The sequence below is a fragment of the Zea mays genome, chromosome 1 (genome assembly GCF_902167145.1).
Source record: "Zea mays cultivar B73 chromosome 1, Zm-B73-REFERENCE-NAM-5.0, whole genome shotgun sequence".
Classification (NCBI taxonomy): domain Eukaryota; kingdom Viridiplantae; phylum Streptophyta; class Magnoliopsida; order Poales; family Poaceae; genus Zea; species Zea mays.
Genome location: NC_050096.1, coordinates 289525916 through 289546690, shown reverse-complemented (window position 1 = coordinate 289546690; position 20775 = coordinate 289525916). Strand labels below are relative to the sequence as shown.

At 48.7% G+C, this 20775-nt stretch overlaps 1 protein-coding gene across 1 annotated transcript; it reads left to right on the top strand.

The window, feature by feature from the left end:
• The first annotated feature begins 686 nt into the window (after positions 1-686).
• LOC103644086 (cell number regulator 13-like) lies at positions 687-5735 on the top strand. Its single transcript, XM_020546978.3, has 7 exons — positions 687-1662; positions 1756-1798; positions 2214-2336; positions 2742-2901; positions 3061-3222; positions 3517-3682; positions 4161-5735. Exons 1-4 carry the CDS (start codon positions 1157-1159, stop codon positions 2742-2744), a joined length of 675 nt encoding a protein of 224 aa, XP_020402567.1. The 5' UTR covers positions 687-1156; the 3' UTR covers positions 2745-2901; positions 3061-3222; positions 3517-3682; positions 4161-5735.
• The last annotated feature ends 15040 nt before the right edge of the window (positions 5736-20775 follow it).

Below are 20775 nucleotides of genomic sequence, written 5' to 3'. Positions count from 1 at the left end.
AAAAAACCACATGTTGTATGAAAAAAAATCAGGTTTTTGCTTTTCAGAGGGGAGTCATTCAATAGATTTACCCTATAATATGAGCAACTTATCTTATTTTAGAAAGATTCCTTGTGCTATTAGCATTTAAAATTGCATTTCATTGTGCTTCAGGAAAGGTTTGCATTTGTAAGAATGGGATTTGATTGGTGATTTGTAGATCGTATGACTGGTAATTGGAGAAGCTAGAGTGCAACGACAAGGAGACAATGGAGAATAAGTATTTCACCCCAATCAAAGGTGAAGACTAGCATTCTCATGAAAAAAGCCAGTCATTACTGATATTCTTTTCTGTTCAGGATCTAATTGCTCAACGTTTATGCCTTTCATTTACTACCTTCATTCTTTTTTTTCAAAAGTGTTTAGTGCATCAACATTGTTTTCAGAAAATGTCTTTGACTGTTGCCTTTTATTGCTATATGTCGGACCGTTGTGTTGCGATGTTGTACTAACTATTAAGGGGGCAGTGTAGACTGCCCCCGCCCCGCATGCGAATCCCACCCGTGGCTTCGCCTCCCCGCCGCGAAACCAGCTCACCCGCACACCCTCGCGAAACCGGCCATCGCCCGCCGCTCCTCAAGCTCCACGATGTCGTGCTTCAAGCACCGCGAATCCCGCGCCTCCCCCATGGCGAATCCCACCCACACCTCAATCACCACAAATCCCGCACCTCCCCTACCGCGGAACCCGCCTGCGGAGCCGCTCCTCAATCTACCGCGAATCGCCCGCCGCTCCTCTAGCTCCGCGAACCGCCTGCCCGCATTTCGCGCTCACGCAGCGTCAAAACGCAACCGCGGCTCCACGCTTGCTCCCCCGCATGTCACGCCCCCACACCGCCATCTGCAGATTTATTCTCGCTCTCGCAGATCTGCTCAGCCGCGCCCTGTTCACCGGGAATTCTGGAGCTGAGGGCGTAGGTTCGAGCAGAAGCTCGAAGCATGGCTATGGCCGAGGGGGAGAAGCACCATGCCCGGTGCCGGTGGTAGGTAGGGCTCTCTGATCTCGGATGCCTTTCACGCGGCCCGGCCCAAAGGCTTCCCGTCCGTTCCGTCGGTTAGCAGAGGACGGAAACAGAGATCGGGTGATTGCTTGACTCGGGAGCTGAGCCGAGGTCGCAATGGCGTCGTGGGACAACCTCGGAGAGCTCTCCAACATCGCGCAGCTCACGGGGCTGGACGCCGTCAAGCTCATCTCCCTCATCGTTAGGGCGGCGTCCACGGCGCGGCTGCACAAGCGCAACTGCCGCCGCTTCGCGCAGCACCTCAAGCTCATCGGCGGCCTGCTGGAGCAGCTCCGCGTGTCGGAGCTCAGGAAGTACCCAGAGACGCCGGAGCCGCTGGAGCAGCTCGAGGACGCGCTCCGCCGGGGCTACCTGCTCGTCAACTCCTGCCAGGACCACTCCTACCTCTACCTCCTCGCCATGGGCTGGAACATCATCTACCAGTTCCGCAAGGCGCAGAGCGAGATCGACAATTACCTCTGCCTCGTCCCGCTCATCACGCTCGTGTGGTTTCATGCCGTATCCCTTGGCGAGGGAATGGTCGCGCTTCCCGTTGTTCGCCACTGTGTCCGCCTCCGTCCAGGCCTCCCCGTGCTTTTCACCACCACCACCCTCTCCTCGTCGTAAGCTCCCGTTCTCAGCCACAAGTGCCATTTTCAAAATTCATATTGTGTTGTCGTCCCCTAAATATCTACCACCATTTGGCTTGTATGCAGAGAAGTTATCATGAATCTACTCCCTGATGGTGTCATATATCAGGTGCGTTTGCAGACTGCTCATGAAGCTTCAAACCCTGTGGCTGTGCTGGATTTAGTTTAGTGGGGATGAACAGTGCGTTTTCTTCGTAGTGCTATTTGATAATTCGAATTGGTGTTGCTTTGTTCATCTGTTAATGCTTCACCATGCCTGACTCAACCATACATTGATACAGTACAATTGTAATATCACTTAAAATTCACAGGATCATTGGGTATTTACCTAACTGCTGCTATTGGGTTGTAATAGTAATACTTTGAGTAAAAATTGGGAGGGAAAGTGTAGTTTGTCCAGATGCTGGGACTGGCTGCCTTAAGGATTTCGGAAGTCCACATTGGAAGTAGCTTCATGTGCAATTTTTGCATGCCGTGTTTATTTCTCCCTTCCAAAGTTCCAACCTCATTTTTTATGCGTGTAGTTTGCTCCTCTTGACTGTCCTACTGCAATAGATAGTTTTTTTGGATACTGGAAGCCAAGTTTGGTACTTCTTCTGAAAAGTGAACTCTGGCCAAACCTCATCATGTCTGCAGCAGCAAAAGGGGTAAGTGGCTTTCTCATAATTTTGGAAATTGTCCATATCACTTTTCATGATCATGCTTGTTTTCTAGCAGTAGCAGCGAGTGGTTTCCTCTACAACTCGAATTCCTTTCGATTCAGTTCCCTGTCCAGGATTTGTGTGGGTGACTAATAAAATTGTGCTTGGCTGGAATGCAAATTGCTCGATGGTGTTGTTAATTTGGTCTAAGCTGGAGATGAAGTGACTGACTCCATGGGCTTCATAGTGCCATGCCAGATCATCACACTGCTGCCACCTGCATACAATGTCCTGCTGCAAGCTTGCAACTACTGCAGCCACTTCGACATATTGCATTGATACTATTTATTTCCAGGGACATTTTAGTATTTAATTTCATGTGGTATGTTAATTATTGAATTCATGGTGCAGTAAAGAACTCATGTACCAGCAAGCTCTGTGCCGTTTTGGAAACTTCAATGCGATCCAGCTTAGTGAACCAGCTCCTCTTCAGAAGCTGCTGCTGATGGCACTAAAAGATTATGAATCAATCGGTGATGAAAATGACGAGGAGAAACTGGAGATTGCAGAGGTAAGTTATTTTTGGAATTGCCCAAAATCATGATTAATGTGATAGGTGCCTAAGGTGATGTATATATTTATATGTTATTATGTTTGTTTATTTCAGTTTGAGTCTGCCAAAACTTCTTGTTACATAGCTCTTTAAACGAACATAACCTATATTTTGCAGGCAAACTCGAAAATACTGAAAGAAAACGCTGAGATGATTAATGAGTACTTCTCTATTCACGTTGATCACGATGGGAACTTGACCAGGCTTCCAGTTGTACTTGATCAGTACACCCCTGATATGGACCGTCTCCCAAATTTTGTTTTGACTATGGGGAATGATGTAGGTTTTCTCTTATTAAGTCAAGTTCATTATGTGTGCTACTTTAAAATTGGATCGTGGAACTAGAGTGCTAGACTATACACTCACTATCGAGATGGCAAGTGATTCATTGCATAACTGTTTCAGCTAATGAAATTTAATTAGCTTTTCCTATATAAGTATCTGAACATAAGTTATTATTTAACTTGTTTCTTTGTTTGAGCCCTGATAAGCCTCCCTCGTGGCATTTTTTTGGATGATGCAGTCCTCGTTCTGGCAACCCTGATTCTTTTAGTAATTTCAATCTTAAAATAGGTTACCTGGGATGATGAGAAAGAGTGCTTCAGAACGGCAGCAGCTGCTATTGGGAACTTCTACGCACTCCATCCTCCCATCCTTCCAAATCCATCGGGGAGTGGTGTTCAGGTGTACAAGAAAAATAAAGCTTGCATGGCGAGTGGTGAACATGTTGATAGTACAGGTGAGTGGATTGGTTTATGTACTTTGCAGCTATTAGCCTATTAGTCTATTACTCAGTGAGGTGCTACTGGTGCTAGGACAGTATCAAGAGTTGCAAGTAGGGGTGGTAATGGATTCTAGATTTTACACTATAAAATTTAAGGATCGAATTGAATTAGGATCGAAATTGGATTTCTAAGATACTAAAGAATATTATGCTAATTTTTGGAGGGTGCTCTCTTGTTTAAGGAGGGTTTCCGACAAAACAAATTCAAAATTTTGTTGGTTATTGAATTATTGTTAATTCAAATGCTTAAAATGCCCTCTATAAGTTGTGCGATATTTTAAAATGTTTTTATTTACATTTACATTGTTTGTTTATGACCAAAAAAGTTCTTATAAGTTGAACCGTTCTTTCAAATTTTGATTAGTATCTATCATTTCACATATTCGGTTATAACTGTATGTTTACCTTAATTGTGCCTGATATTTGTTTGTAGATATCAGCAGACGGGAGGGAGCATTAGCTTTAGCCTATCAGCTATTCAGAATCTGCAGATAGGAGGGAGCATCAACTATTCTATAATTGCTTGATATATTTTTATGTAGTGCTGCTTGAGTTTTATAACATGACCGTCGAAACTAGATTGGCAGTCAGCTAGATATAACCGACCGTCGAAACTGGCTTCTTATCATGGTACGCAGTGCGCTGCAAGCCTGCAAGTGACATCAAATTGGATTGGCAGTCAGCGGGTGTCACAGTGTCAGTGTCGATGGAATGGTTCTGCAGCGCATGTGCTTCTGTAATTTCCACAATAAGTAGTCAAGTGCTCCCTGACATTGTAGTGATCCCTGCACGTTGGTGGAACTCGACAACTTGCCAAAGCGCCAGAGTCCATCTTATGAATAGAGAAAATAACAGGAGCAAATAAGTAACCGAGCACGGGATTCTTCGCAATTTGATTTGCGAGATCACTATGGCAATAGACAAACCAGACTGAAAGGAGAACAACTCAACATCAATCTTGATTATCAACCAAGAGCCTAAACTCCTTTGTCATGTGTTATTGTTTTAATCCTAAACTATACATCGTTGTGGATATTGAAGATCTGGTTACAAGCCTACAACTTAACTGATATATATATATATCACATGATGATAATATGTATATTCATGGTGACACCTTTGCTCCTTGAACATGTTGTAGTCTATTGTGTAGTTGCAAAAGAATCTGTGAATTACGAGTCAGTGGAGATTGAGAGGGATTCCCCGGCTAGCAGCTCAAGCAGATTAGGAAGTAGCTCATCTTCATCCAGTGGTACAGTACAGTGGAGCAAATGAGTATCTGCCACCATTAATGCTGAGTTATCGATCGAGTAGCTTGTTAATTCATTAAAATTCCTTGCAGATTCTCACTCTGATGTTACGGTTTATTTTTCAGTAACCAGAGGATGACAAGCCTACTACAGGAGTTGGTCCTAAGTTATACAATAAGCCTGACTTTTTTTTACAGAGCACAAATGCCATGTTTTTCCTGTTTGGGCTAGCACCACAAATGGAAACAATAAATTGGACTCAACCTATGGTGAAGATATGAAGGAAGAGCACTGTCCCATTATTCTGTTTTTTCGGTAATTAAAGCATCATCTCTATTCTTGGTTGTTCCCATTTTTCTATTATTTAGTAAGTAGCTTATCTGGCTAATGTTAAAAACTGTAAGAAGACCATGTTTCTAGCATGAACATGCCAGCATTGTGCCATCAACAACTTCCCTATTAGCTCACGGTACACCATGCTCCAGTCTGCCCCCTGGTTATCACTAATTCAGTCATCTGTGGTGCTGATTGTGTTCCCAAGATGCACTGAAATAGAGCAAGATCAAATGAGGATGGAGTTACTGTGTAGAGATTTTTGTTCCCCCTTTGTAGCAGCATCCATGGATTTTTATTTGCGCAAAATTACTCTCTTTTACGGGTTCATTCAATAATTCAATTTGTTGCTTGGAAACCACTATATAATAAATACAAATGCTATGGTATGATTTTGTGGATTCTGATCGCTCCTTTTCTTGTTAGCATGAATTCTTGTAATTTGGCATGTCTTTTTGGTTTTTCATATATGGTCTGGTCCTGAAATAATACTGTACGGATGAATGATGCAGTAGGCTGGTAGCTTGTAGTACAGGAACGGGTTGGTAGGCCAACTTTGAGATTTGCATCATGTTGCAAGGAAATTATTGATAGAGAAATCAAAGCAACAAATTCGTGTTCTGGAGACTGTTCATGCACAATATCTTGCCATTATGGCACTATCGAGATCTCTAAATATGTTTTTGCTTCTGTTTTTGTCTCCTAAAAAATGATTGTGTCTGGTCATTCACTCATTCTTCTTGTAGAGTTCAAGTTTCTATCTTCAAATCTGAATTGAATTTAAATGAAAGTGAGACGAGAAACATGCTTCATGCTTTCTTTTGTCTTATTTGTGATGTTTCTCACCTAAAGATTTGTGCTCGTTCCTGAAATTGACTGTGTTGTCGTGTTCATGGCAATTTGCATTTTTGAGTTTCAATATATTTTATTATAACATGTTTACTCCGTAGCAATGCACAGGGATGCCACACCTACAAATATTTCATAAAAAACCACATGTTGTATGAAAAAAAATCAGGTTTTTGCTTTTCAGAGGGGAGTCATTCAATAGATTTACCCTATAATATGAGCAACTTATCTTATTTTAGAAAGATTCCTTGTGCTATTAGCATTTAAAATTGCATTTCATTGTGCTTCAGGAAAGGTTTGCATTTGTAAGAATGGGATTTGATTGGTGATTTGTAGATCGTATGACTGGTAATTGGAGAAGCTAGAGTGCAACGACAAGGAGACAATGGAGAATAAGTATTTCACCCCAATCAAAGGTGAAGACTAGCATTCTCATGAAAAAAGCCAGTCATTACTGATATTCTTTTCTGTTCAGGATCTAATTGCTCAACGTTTATGCCTTTCATTTACTACCTTCATTCTTTTTTTTCAAAAGTGTTTAGTGCATCAACATTGTTTTCAGAAAATGTCTTTGACTGTTGCCTTTTATTGCTATATGTCGGACCGTTGTGTTGCGATGTTGTGCACGCGGTTGTAGGGAGGGCATATTGTGGCGGCTACGAGGAAACGATGTTCCTGTGTGGCGGTGACAACGACAACGTGGAGCCAAGGCAATGTCAGCAAGCTGATTTTTCAGATTGGAATCTATGGTTCTTTTTAAAGATTGAATATGTTCTAGCATCTTAAAAAGATTTGTCAGAATGTAAACATTTGTTATGAGGTCATTTAGGCCTTAAACAGAATTTCTTGGACTTATTTCGTTGAGGGAATGGGACATCTCGAGATCTAAATGTGTATATAAGATCCAAATGTGTATAGAACATATATTTTTTATGGGTATCAAATATGATTATGTGCAAAACACGGACATAGTAATATAACAATGAAACACACATTTGTACATAATTCATTATGATAGTATATGTTGCCGTTGCAACGCACGGGCACTCACCTAGTGATCTTATATGAACTTTAAATTATGTCACAAACAATGGTATTTTTATCATAGCATAAGTGGTTGTGACGACTTTATGACAAAAACACTGTCGTCATAGAAGGGCTGTGTTAAAGCATTTTTTGCGACAAATGGTTAAGAAACGTCACAAATTTAATGACCACCACAATTTTTGCCATTAAATCTATGACGCTCCAAATCGTCATAAATAAGGGAAAATGTCATTAAGTGTACCATTGGACCAATTGCCACGTGACTTATGATATGGCCAAGTGATGTGGCAGGTCACGTGGCAAAATTTTATGATGAATACATTCATCATAAAAAAGCTTACGTGGATGCTAATGTGACAATAATTTTGCGACAATAAATTTTGCCATAAATGGATGGTGTGGCACATGACTTGTCAAATAAGCTATGATGAAATTTATTGTCACAAAACACCTGTGTGGTCGATGACACGACAGGTGATGTGGAAATCTTATTGTGATATTTTGATTCATCAATAAATACATTGAGGCCCACAACCATCCAAAACATAATGCATATATTTCACAATCATCCAAAGTGACAACTTTCCCAACATCCACATATTTCAAGCATAATATGTCCATCGCACAAAAGAACATGGTTTATAATTCTTTATGAAAGGAAAATAGGCTTACACCTTTTTCCTAAATGATTTTGGTGGTTGAATTGCCCAACACAAATTATTGAACTAACTAGTTTGCTCTAGATTATAAGATCTACAGGTGCCAAAGGTTCAACGCAAACCAATTAAAAGACCAAGAAAGGGTTCAAATAGAGCAAAAGACAACCGAAGGCTGCCCTGGTCTGGCGCACCGGACTGTCCGGTGTGCCACCGGACAGTGTCCGGTGCACCAGGGAGATCAACTCCAAACTTGCCACCTTCGGGAATTTAGGAAGGCACTCCGCTATAATTCACCGGACTGTCCGGTGTGCCAAGCGGGGCAACGGTCGCCAGCGCAACGGTTGAGTTCAACGGTCGGCTGACAACGCTACAGTGCGTGGACTGCGCACGCAGAAGTCAGAGCAGACGCAGATGGCGCACCGGACAGTGAACAGGACCTGTCCGGTGGCCCACATGTCAGAAGCTCCAACGGTCGAACCCTAACGGTTGGGTGATGTGGCTGGCGCACTGGACAGTGTCCGGTGGCGCACCGGACTGTCTGGTGCGCCCATCGACACCAGAGTTCCCCAACGACCATTTTGGTGGTTGGGGCTATAAATACCCCCAACCACCACTCTTCAAGGCACCCAAGCATTCACTACTCCTCATTCAATACAAGAGCAGTACACAACACTCCAAGACACAAATCAAAGCCTCCGATCAAATCAAAGTCCACAATTCAACTCTAGTTTTTAGGACTTGTGAGAAGATCGGCTTGTGTTCTTTTGTTGTTCTTGTTGCTTGGTTGGCTTTCTTCTTTCTCTTATTCTTACTCTCAAAGCCTTGTAAGCGAAGCAAAAGACACTAATTGTGTGGTGGTCCTTGCGGGGTCTAAGTGACCCGGGAAATCCAGGAAGGAAGCTCACTCGGTCTAGGTGACCGTTTGAGAGAGGGAAAGGGTTGAAAGAGACCCGGACTTTGTGACCACCTCAATGGGGAGTAGGTTTGCAAGAACCGAACCTTGGTAAAACAAATCACTGTGTCATCCGCTCTTATTCGCTTGTGATTTGTTTTCGCCCTCTCTTTCGGACTCGATTATATTTCTAACGCTAACCCCGGCTTGTAGTTGTGCTTAAACTTTATAAATTTCAGATTTGCCTATTCACCCCCCCTCTAGGTGACTTTCACTTTAACCTGCCAAGTACTAAAACTCTAAAGTAAGAGAACACAACTAATGATAGTTTTAATGACGATGATTATTTTTTGACATTAAACACACACTTCTCATTTAAATCATCATAACTAGAGCGATCTAATGACGATTCCCACTAGTGTCAGCACATATTCGTCATAGAAGGTCACATGTGTTGTAGTGGTCCTGCCTCCCTGGCCCTTGGCCACCTTCACCCTTGCTGCTCTATTCATCACCGCATACGCAACCGAGAAGCACATCCTCCTCCCTCTCCTTTGCCTCCCGCCGCCTGGCCGGCATCCCTCCGGGGGTTCCTTGACACGCCAATCCAGGTCGTGGCGTTGGCGGCCAAGACCATCGCGGTCGGGAACCAGCTTCCTGACGCGATGCTCTCCTACTTCTACACTTCCTCCCTCGACGACGAGCTGAAGACAATGATTGTCCGCGACCTCACTACGGCCAAGAAGGTGGTGCTCTTCGCCATGTCTGGCACGTTCATGCCCACCTGTACCCATAAGCACCTCCTAGGGTCCATGGTCAAGGTCGGGGAGTTCCACGCCAAGGGCATCGACACTGTAGCATGTGTCCCAGTCAACGACGCTGTCGGGTACCATAATTAGGGGTACCCCTAACACTCCTAAACTCGGTTGGTAATCACCATCAGCACAAGCTGCAGAGACTGATGAGCGCAATTCAGGTCAAGGCTTCGTCTACTCAAGGGACGCGATCTCGCCTCGCCCGAGCCCAGCCTCGGGCGGGAACAGTAGTCCCAGGCGCATTCACGCCTCGCCCGAGGGCCTCCTCAAGCAACGGGAGCACCCTCGACTCGCCCGAAGCCCAGCTCGGTCAGGCTTCATTGTGAAGCAACCTTGGCCAAATCACCTCACCAACCAACCGTATCGCAGGCGCATTCAATGCAAGGATCGCCTAACACCTTATCCTGACACGCGTGCCTCAGTCGGCAAGGTTGAAGTGACCGCAGTCACTTCGCCCTCCCACTAACTGACCTGACAGGAAAACAGCGCCGCTCGCCCCTCTCCGACTGCTGTGCCACCTGCCAGGGTGAGGCTGACAGCAGCTGAGTCCAGCCTCGGCGCAACAGGAAGCTCCGCCTCGCCCGACCTTGGGCCTCGGCCTCAGGAGGAGGTCTCCGCCTCGCCCGACCCCAGGGCTCGGCCCCCGCCTCGGTCTTGGAAGGTGGTCTCCGCCTCGCCCGACCCCAGGGCCCGGCCTCAACCTCGACCTCAGAACGTGGTCTCCGCCTCGCCCGACCCCAGGGCTCGGCCTCAACCTCGACCTCGAGAGGAATCGCGTCCTCGCCCGACCCCGACCTCGGCCTCAGGAGGAGTCTCCGCCTCGCCCGACCTTGGGCTCGGACCGACCACGCCACAGGGGGTACATCATTACCCTATCCCTAGCTAGCTCAGGCTACGGGGGAACAAGACCGGTGTCCCATCCAGGCTCGCCCCGGTAACAAGTAATGATGGCTCCCCGCATGCGTCCATGATAACAGCGGTTCTCAGCCCCCTACGGAAGCACGGAGACGTCAGCAAGGTCCCAGCAGCCCCGACAGCTGTGCTTCTATAGGGCTCAAGCGCTCCTCCGACGGCCACGACACCACGTACACAGGGCTCTAGCACCTCTCCGACTGCCACGATGGCATGTACACAGGGCTCTGGCACCTCTCTGTTGGACACGTTAGCGCATAGCTACACCCCCATTGTACACCTGGACCCTCTCCTTGCATCTATAAAAGGAAGGACCAGGGCCCTCATGCAGGAGGGTCGTCGCGCGGGAGGACGGGCCAACGAACCGGCTCACTCTCTCTCTCTCCCCCTCGCGAACGCTTGTAACCCCTACTGCAAGTGCATCTCCCCCTGGCGCAGGATAACACGAGCCGCGGTTTCCCCCCCCCCCCTTTGTGTTCCATCTCGCGCCAACCCATCTAGGCTGGGGCACACAGCGAAAATTTTACTCATCGGTCCAGGGACCCCCCCCGGGGTCGAAACGTCGACAGTTGGCGCGCCAGGTAGGGGCCTGCTGCGTGTTGACGAACAACTTCTCGTTGAGTTCCAGATGGGTAGTCTCCAGCAACCTCTTCAACCCGGGACGCTGCTCCGCTTTGGGAGCCTCGAGTTCATGTCCCTCGACGGCAGCTACGACATGGTACTCCTTCCCCTGGAGCGCGACAGCGACAACGACGGCCGTCAGCTCGCCCGGCGGCGGCGAACTTGATGACGTCTTCCCCCCGTGGCGGAAGAGCAGCATCCAGGTTCGTCCCGCCGCCTTCCTCGCTGTAGGAGGAGGAGGCGGGGCAACCGTGGCCAGGCAGGAGGTGGCACTTCGTCGGCTGTCGAGCGAGTCGACGACGCCGGCACCCCAGCGGGGGACATGTCGGGCGCTGTCCTCACGCCTGAGACAATGACAGGTGTCATTTCCCCGCAACATGCCAGCCCCAAGCGGACAGATGACGCCAACACGCTCGTGAAGGGCTTGCTGGGTGTTAGCCTCATGCCTGAGATAACGGTGCAGTCCGTCCCCGACGTGACTTCGTCACCGTCCATCGATCGAGAGGTACCGTCCGTTTTTGCACCCTGTGCCTTTTAGATTTAGCTTCGATCCACCAAGCGACCCCGCTTCGGTGAGCGCTTTCATAAAGGCATATCCTAACCTTCCGGGGTACCATATGTGGTTGACCTCGGACCGACTGACGGTCGTCTCGACCTACGGGCCCCCGGGTTCCGAGGAAGAAGACGAGCCCGACTCTGGTTGGGATTTCTCCGGGCTCGGTAATCCCAGTGCCATGCGAGACTTCATGACTGCATGTGACTACTGCCTCTCCGATTGCTCCGATGATGGCCACAGCCTTGACGACGAGGGTTGTGGCCCAAGTCGCGAATGTTTCCACATCAATCTAGGGGGTCACGACGAAGGCAACCACCTTGGTATGCCGGAGGATGACGATCCCCCTGGGCCTGCGCCTCACGTTGACATCCTGTGGGAGCTAGCTGTGGTCCCAGTCCCTGCGGGGGTCAGGACACACAGCTCGAGCGAATCCGCGAGATGCAGGCCAAGCTCGACGAGGAAGCAGGACAACTTGTGCAACTCCGGCAAAACATCGAGCAGGAGTGGGCAGGTCGAGCACTAGCCGGAGAAGCGCGTCATCAGGCCTAGGACGTCCAGCGTCGTATCACTGACGATGCCAGGGCAAGGCTGCCCCCGGCTTCCAGTGGGGTCGGCCAGAACCTGGCTGCAGCGGCAATTCTACTCCGAGCGATGCCGGAGCCATCCACCACCGAGGGGCGGCGTATCCAGGGAGAACTCAAGAATCTCCTGGAGGATGCCGCGGTCCGACGGGCCGAGAGATCTGCCTCCCGAAGGCAAGGGTACCCCCCAGAGCATCGCGCAGCGACTTCCCGATTCATGCGGGAAGCCTCGGTCCACACCGGGCGCACGCGGGACGCGACACCTGCAGCCCCGGGTCGCCTCGGCAACGAGCACCACCGCCGCGACCGTCGAGCCCGCCTCGACGAGAAGGTGCGCCGAGCTACCACCCCAGGCGTGGGGGACGCTACGACAGTGGGGAGGATCGGAGCCCCTCGTCTGAACCACCAGATCCGCAAGCCTTCATCCGGGCCATACGACGGGCGTCGTTCCCGACCCGGTTCCGAGCCCCGACTACCATCACCAAGTACTCGGGGGAAACAAGGCCAGAATTGTGGCTTGCGGACTACTGGTTGGCCTGCCAGCTAGGTGGAACGGACGATGACAACCTCATCATCCGCAACCTCCCCCTGTTCCTCTCCGACGCCGCCCGAGCCTGGCTGGAGCATCTGCCTCCTGCGCAGATCTCCAACTGGGACGATCTGGTCAAAACCTTCGCTGGAAACTTCTAGGGCACGTACGTGCGCCGTGGGAACTCCTGGGATCTCCGAAGCTGCCGCCAGCAGCCAGGGGAATCCCTGCGGGAGTACATCCGGCGATTTTCGAAGCAGCGCATCGAGCTGCCCAACATCACCGACTCGGATGTCATCGGGGCGTTCCTCGCCGGCACCACTTGCCGCGACCTGGTGAGCAAACTGGGTCGCAAGACTCCCACCAGGACGAGCGAGTTGATTGACATCGCCACCAAGTTCGCCTCTGGTCAGGAGGCGGTCGAGGCCATCTTCCGGAAGGACAAACAGCCTCAGGGACGCTAGCAGGAAGACGTCCCCGAGGCGTCCGCCCAGCGCAGCACGAAGAATAAAGGCAAGAAGAAGTCGCAAGTGAAACGCGACGCCTCCGACGCATATCTTGTCGCTGCCGCCGAGCACAAGAACCTTCGGAAGCCTCCCGGAGGGGCCAACCTATTCGACAAGATGCTCAAGGAGTCGTGCCCCTACCACCAGGGTCCCGTCAAGCACACCCTTGAGGAATGCGTCATGATTCGGCGCTACTTCCATAAGGCCGCCCCCAGCGGAAGGTGGCAAAGGCCAGGACAACGACAAGAAGGAGGGCGACTAGGCAGAGGAGTTCCCCGAGGTCCACGGTTGTTTCATGATCTACGGTGGGCGAGTGGCGAACGCCTCAGCTCGGCACCACAAGCAGGAGCGCCGGGAGGTCTGCTCGGTAAAGGTGGCGGCACCAGTCTACCTAGACTGGTCCGACAAGCCCATCACCTTCGACCAAGGCGACCACCCCGACTGCGTGCCGAGCCCAGGAAAGTGCCCGCTCGTCGTCGACCCCGTCATCGGCAACGTCAGGCTCACCAAGGTCCTCATGGACGGAGGCAGCAGCCTCAACATCATCTACGCCGAGACCCTCGGGCTCTTGGAAATCGATCTGTCCACGATCCAGGCCGGTGCGGCGCCCTTTCACGGGATCATCCCCGGGAAGCGCGTCCAGCCCCTTGGACAACTCAAATTGCCTGTCTGCTTCGGAACTCCCTCCAACTTCCACAGGGAAACCCTCACATTCGAGGTGGTCAGGTTCCGAGGAACCTACCACGCGGTGCTGGGGAGACTGTGCTATGCCAAGTTCATGGCCGTCCCCAACTACACCTACCTCAAGCTCAAGATGCTGGGCCCCAACGGGGTCATCACCATCGGATCCACGTACCGACACGCGTACGAATGCGACGTGGAGTGCATGGAGTACACTGAGGCCCTCGCCGAATCCGAGGCCCTCATCGCCGACCTGGAGTGCCTCTCCAAGGAGGCGCCTGATGCAAAGTGCCACGCCGGCAACTTCGAGCCAGCAGAGGCGGTTAAGTCCATCCCTCTCGACCCCAGCAATGATGCCTGCAAACAAGTCCGGATCGGCTCCGAGCTCGACCCCAAATAGGAAGCAGTGCTCGTCGACTTTCTCTGCGTGAACGCCGAGGTGTTTGCGTGGAGTCCCTTGGACATGCCCGACATACCGAGGGATGTCGCCGAGCACTCACTGGATATCCGAGCCGGTGCCCGACCCGTGAAGCAGCCTCTGCGCCGTTTCGACGAAGAAAAGCGCAGAGCCATAGGCGAGGAGATCCACAAGCTGATGGTTGCAGGGTTCATAAAAGGGGTATTCCATCCTGAATGGTTAGCCAACCCTGTGCTTGTGAAAAAGAAAGGTGGGAAATGGAGGATGTGTGTAGACTACACTGGTCTAAACAAAGCATGTCTGAAGGTTCCCTACCCTCTGCCTCGCATTGATCAAATCGTGGATTCCACTGCTGGGTGCGAAACCCTGTCATTCCTCGACGCCTACTCAGGGTATCACCAAATCAAGATGAAAGAGTCCGACCAGCTCGCGACTTCTTTCATCACACCTTTTGGCATGTACTGCTATACTACTATGCCATTTGGTTTGAGGAATGCAGGTGCGACATACCAAAGGTGCATGAACCACGTGTTCGGAGAGCACATCGACTGAATGGTCGAGGCTTACATTAATGACATCGTAGTCAAGACGAGGAAAGCCTCCGACCTCCTCTCTGACCTTGAAACGACATTCAAGTGTCTGAGAGCAAAGGGCGTGAAACTCAATCCTGAGAAGTGTGTCTTTGGAGTCCCCCGAGGCATGCTCCTGGGGTTCATCGTCTCCGAGCAGGGCATTGAGGCCAACCTGGAGAAAATCGCGGCCATCACCAACATGGGGCCTATCAAAGACTTGAAAGGAGTACAAAGGGTCATGGGATGCCTTGCGGCTCTAAGCCGCTTCATCTCACGCCTCGGCGAAAGAGGCCTACCCTTGTATTGCCTCTTAAGGAAGACCAAGCACTTCTCTTGGACCCCCGAGGCCAAGGAAGCCCTCGGAAACTTAAAGGCACTCCTTACAAGTGTGCCCATCTTGGTGCCCCCCGCTGCAGGAGAAACCCTCTTGATCTACGTAGCCGCAACCACTCAGGTGGTCAGCGCCGCGATCGTAGTCGAGAGACGAGAAGAAGGGCATGCACTGCTCGTCCAAAGGCCGGTCTACTTCATCAGTGAAGTGCTATCCGAGACCAAGATCCGCTACCCGCAAATTCAGAAGCTACTGTACGCAGTAATTCTGACGCGACGAAAGTTGCGACACTACTTCGAGTCTCATCCGGTGACTGTGGTGTCATCCTTCCCCCTGGGGGAGATCATCCAGTGCCGAGAGGCCTCGGGTAGGATAGCAAAGTGGGCGGTGGAGATCGTAGGCGAGACAATCTCGTTCGCTCCTTGGAAGGCCATCAAGTCCCAAGTCTTGGCGGACTTCGTGGCTGAATGGGTCGACACCCAGCTACCAACAGCTCCGATCCAACCGGAACTCTGGACCATGTACTTCGATGGGTCGCTGATGAAAACAGGAGCCGGCGCGGGCCTGCTCTTCATCTCACCCCTCGGGAAGCACCTCCGCTACGTGTTGCGCCTCCATTTCTTGGCGTCAAACAACATGGACGAGTACGAGGCTCTGGTTAACAGGTTGTGCATCGCCATCGAGCTAGGGGTTCGACGCCTTTGAAAGGGAAATGTGCCCTTGGGCCATTTCTAAGTATTTTGGTGATTAAGTGTCCAACACAAATGGTTATGTGTTAAACTATGCCAAATGGTGGGCAACGTGTAAATCAATACAAAGGTATGATTCTAGACTTAGTACATTGGTTTTAGTGTACTAACATATTTGTCTAAGTGCTAGAATCAAAAAAGACAAATGGAAAAGACTTGGCTCGAGCAGCCAAGGCTCTGCTCAGTCTGGGTGCACCGGACAGTGTCCGGTGCACCAGGCTGGCTCTGGTGAAAAAGCTGCTCTCGGGAACTGAACGGCGGCGTACGGCTAAAATTCACCGGACTGTCCGGTGGTGCACCGGACTGTCCGGTGAGCCAACGGTCGGCTGAGCCAACGGTCGGCCGTGCAATCCGCGCGTGACGCGTGGCCGGGCCAACGGTCTGATGGGGGCACCGGACTGTCCGGTGCGCCAACGGCTCCAAATCGACAACGGTCGGCTGCGCCAGAATAGGAAAGAAATCCGCACCGGACAGTGTCTGGTGGTGCACCGGACTGTCCGGTGCACCAGTCGACAGAAGGCAAGGATAGCCTTCCTAGATTGCTCTCAACGGCTCCTAGCTGCCTTGGGGCTATAAAAGGGACCCCTAGGCGCATGAAGGAGTACACCAAGCACACTCTAAGCATTCTTGATCATTTACACTCCGTCTTTGCGCACTCGATTGGCATTCTTAGTGATTTGAGCTCCGTGTTAGTGGTGAACCTTGTGTTATTCATTTGAGCTCAAGTCTTGGCTGTGTGTGTGTATTGCTGTGGATTTGTGTGTGTTGCTCTTCCCACTCTTACATCTGTGCTTCTTTGTGATCATCTCATTGTAAGGGCGAGAGGCTCCAAGTTGTGGAGATTCCTCGTAAACGGGAAAGAGTAAAGGAAAAAGAACACCGTGGTATTCAAGCAGATCATTGGATCACTTGAAAGGAGTTGAGTGCAACTATCGTCCATTGGGACGCCACAACGTGGACTAGGCAAGTGTTGTACTTGGCCGAACCACGAGATAAATCTCTGTGTCTCTTGTGCTTGTTCTCACTGTGTCAATTGTGGTTCACAAGAGCTCTCCTTAGCCACTTGATTTCATTGTGCTAACACTTAATCAAGTTTGTGGCTTTAAGTTTCAAGTTTTTACAGGATCACCTATTCACCCCCCTCTAGGTGCTCTCAATTGGTATCAGATCCGTTCTCTTCAAGAAAGGGATTAATCGCCCAAAGAGATGGATCCTAAGGGAAAGGGGATGGTGGTCAACGACAATGAGAAGGAGTCCATCTTCAATGAGCCAAGGGACGACAAAGTCAATGACTCCGACTCAAGTCAAAAGAAGAAGGACGGAAAGAAGAAGAGATGCATCAGGAAGGTTGTCTACTACGACAGTGACGCATCTTCCTCTTCTCAAAAGGACGACGAATACGAGGAGAAAAAGAAAACGGTTAACTCGAACTTTTCTTTTGATTATTCTCGTATTCCACATAATTCCAATGCTCATTTGCTTTCCATTCCACTTGGTAAACCCCCACACCTTGTTGGAGAGGACTACGGATTTTGGAGTCACAAAATGCGTAGCCACTTGTTCTCTCTTCATCCAAGTATATGGGAGATAGTAGAAAATGGAATGCAATTTGATAGTTCAGATAACTCCATGTTTATTAATGAACAAATCCATAAAAATGCACAAGCTACTACTGTTCTTTTAGCATCTTTGTGCAGGGAAGAATACAATAAGGTGAGCGGCTTAGATAATGCCAAGCAAATTTGGGACACCCTCAAGATCTCGCATGAGGGGAACGACGTCACCATGCTCACCAAGATGGAGTTGGTGGAAGGCGAACTAGTAAGGTTCGCAATGATCAGGGGAGAGGAGCCAACTCAAACGTACAATAGGCTCAAGACCCTGGTCAACAAGATAAGAAGCTATGGAAGCACGAGATGGACGGACCACGACGTCGTCCGACTTATGCTAAGATCTTTCACTGTCCTTGATCCTCATCTTGTAAACTCTATTCGTGAGAATCCTAGGTACATCAAGATGACGCCCGAGGAAATACTCAGAAAGTTTGTAAGCGGGCGAATGATGATCAAGGAGGCGAGATACGTTGATGAGGCGTTGAATGGCCCAATCTACGAACCTCAAACCATTGCTCTCAAAGCAACAAGTAGCAGGGAGACGCTACCTAGCAAGGTGGCGCAAGTTGAGGCGGTCGGGCTAAATGAAGATGAAATGACCCTCATCATCAAGCACTTCAAGACGACACTCAAAGGTCGCAAGGAGCGCCCCAACAAGAGCAAGACGAAGGGGAAGTGCTCCTGCTTCAAGTGTGGTAAGATTGGTCACTTTATTGTTAACTGTCCCGATAATGATAGTGACCAGGAACAAGGAAAGAGCGGAAAGTGGGAAAATAAGACCTACAAAAAGGCGAAGGGCGAGGCACACCTTGGAAAGGAGTGGGATTCGGATTGCTCCTCGTCCGACTCCGACAACGAAGGACTCGTCGCATCAGCCTTCAACAAGTCGGCTCTCTTCCCCAACGAGCATCACACATGCCTCATGGCAAAGGAGAAGAAGGTAAATACTAGAAGTACTATTTCATATGCTTCTTCAAGTGATGATGAGTCTAGTGATGATGAAGTAGACTATGCTAGTTTATTCAAAGGTTTAGATAGAACTAAAATTGATAAGATCAATGAATTAATTGATGCCTTGAATGAGAAAAATATATTGTTAGAAAAACAAGAGGATCTTTTATATGAAGAGCATGATAAATTTGTTAGTGCACAAAATTCTCTTGTTCTAGAAGTTAAAAGAAATGAAATGCTTTCATGTGAACTATCTACATGCCATGAATCTATTTCTAACTTAAAGAGTATTAATGATGACTTGAATGCTAAGTTAGAAGTAGCTAATAAATCTAGCTCATGTATTGATCATGTAGTAATTTGTAATAGATGTAAGGATTTTAATGTTGATGCTTGTAGTGAACACTTAATTTCCATTTCCAAATTAAATGATGAAGTGGCTAGTCTTAATGCCCAACTTAAGACTAGCAAAAATGAATTTGATAAACTAAAATTTGCAAGGGATGCCTACACTATTGGTAGACACCCCTCAATTAAGGATGGGCTTGGCTTTAAGAGGGAAGCCAAGAACTCAACAAGTCATAAGGCTCCCATCTCCGCCAAGGAGAAAGGGAAGGCCCCTATGGCTAATAGTGTTCAAAAGAATCATGCTTTCATTTATAGTGATAGAAAATTCTCTAGAAATGCTTATAGGAATTGTTCTTATGATTCAAATGCCATGTTTGCTTCAAGTTCTTCCTTTGTGCATGGTAGAGATATGCCTAGGAGAAATGTTGCTCATGTACCTAGAAAATCAAGTAATGAACCTTCTACAGTTTATCATGCTTGCAATGCTTCTTTTGCAATTTGTAGGAAGAATAAGAAAGTGATTGCTAGGAAATTAGGGGCAAAATGCAAGGGAGATAAAACTTGCATTTGGGTCCCTAAGACCATTGTTACTAACCTTGTAGGACCCAACACAAGTTGGGTACCCAAGACCCAAGCCTAAATTTGCCTTGCAGGTTTATGCATCCGGGGGCTCAAGCTGGATTATCGACAGCGGATGCACAAACCACATGACAGGGGAGAAGAAGATGTTCACCTCCTACGTCAAGAACAAGGATTCCCAAGATTCAATCATATTCGGTGATGGGAACCAAGGCAAGGTTAAAGGACTAGGAAAGATTGCTATTTCATCTGAGTACTCCATTTCTAATGTGTTTTTAGTTGAGTCGCTCGAATATAACCTGTTGTCCGTTAGTCAACTTTGTAATATGGGTTATAATTGCTTATTCACAAATGTAGATGTGTCTGTCTTTAGAAGAAGTGATGGTTCATTAGCTTTTAAGGGTGTACTAGACGGCAAACTTTATTTAGTTGATTTTGCAAAAGAGGAGGCCGGTCTAGATGCATGCTTAATTGCTAAGACTAGCATGGGCTAGTTGTGGCATCGCCGTTTAGCACATGTGGGGATGAAGAACCTTCACAAACTTCTAAAGGGAGAACATGTGTTAGGTCTAACAAATGTGTCTTTCGAAAAAGATAGACCTTGTGCAGCTTGTCAAACAGGTAAACAAGTGGGAAATGCTCATCACAGCAAGAACATGATGACTACATCAAGACCCCTGGAGCTGCTGCATATGGACCTCTTCGGACCCGTCGCCTACCTTAGCATCGGGGGAAGTAAGTATGGTCTTGTTATAATTGATGATTTTTCCCGCTTCACTTGGGTATTCTTTTTGCAGGATAAATCTGAAACCCAAGGTGAAGGGACCCTCAAGCGCTTCCTAAGGAGAGCTCAAAATGAATTTGAGCTCAAGGTGAAAAAGATAAGGAGCGACAACGGGTCCGAGTTCAAGAACCTTCAAGTGGAGGAGTACCTTGAGGAGGAAGGAATCAAGCACAAGTTCTCCGCTCCCTACACACCACAACAAAATGGTGTGGTAGAGAGGAAGAATAGGACACTCATCGACATGGCAAGGACGATGCTTGGAGAGTTCAAGACGCCCGAGCGATTTTGGTCGGAAGCCGTGAACACGGCTTGTCACGCCATTAACCGGGTCCACCTTCATCGCCTCCTCAAGAAGACTTCGTATGAGCTTCTAACCGGTAACAAACCCAATGTTTCATACTTTCGTGTATTTGGGAGTAAATGCTACATTCTAGTGAAGAAAGGTAGGAATTCCAAGTTTGCTCCCAAAGTT

Excerpts from the sequence above, each read along its gene's own strand:
- LOC103644086 (XM_020546978.3), top strand. The coding sequence starts at position 1,157 with ATGGCGTCGTGGGACAACCTCGGAGAGCTCTCCAACATCGCGCAGCTC. Across the intron at positions 1,663-1,755 it reads ACCACCACCCTCTCCTCGTC|AGAAGTTATCATGAATCTAC; the intron begins GTAAGCTCCCGT and ends GCTTGTATGCAG. Across the intron at positions 1,799-2,213 it reads CTGATGGTGTCATATATCAG|TTTGCTCCTCTTGACTGTCC; the intron begins GTGCGTTTGCAG and ends TTATGCGTGTAG.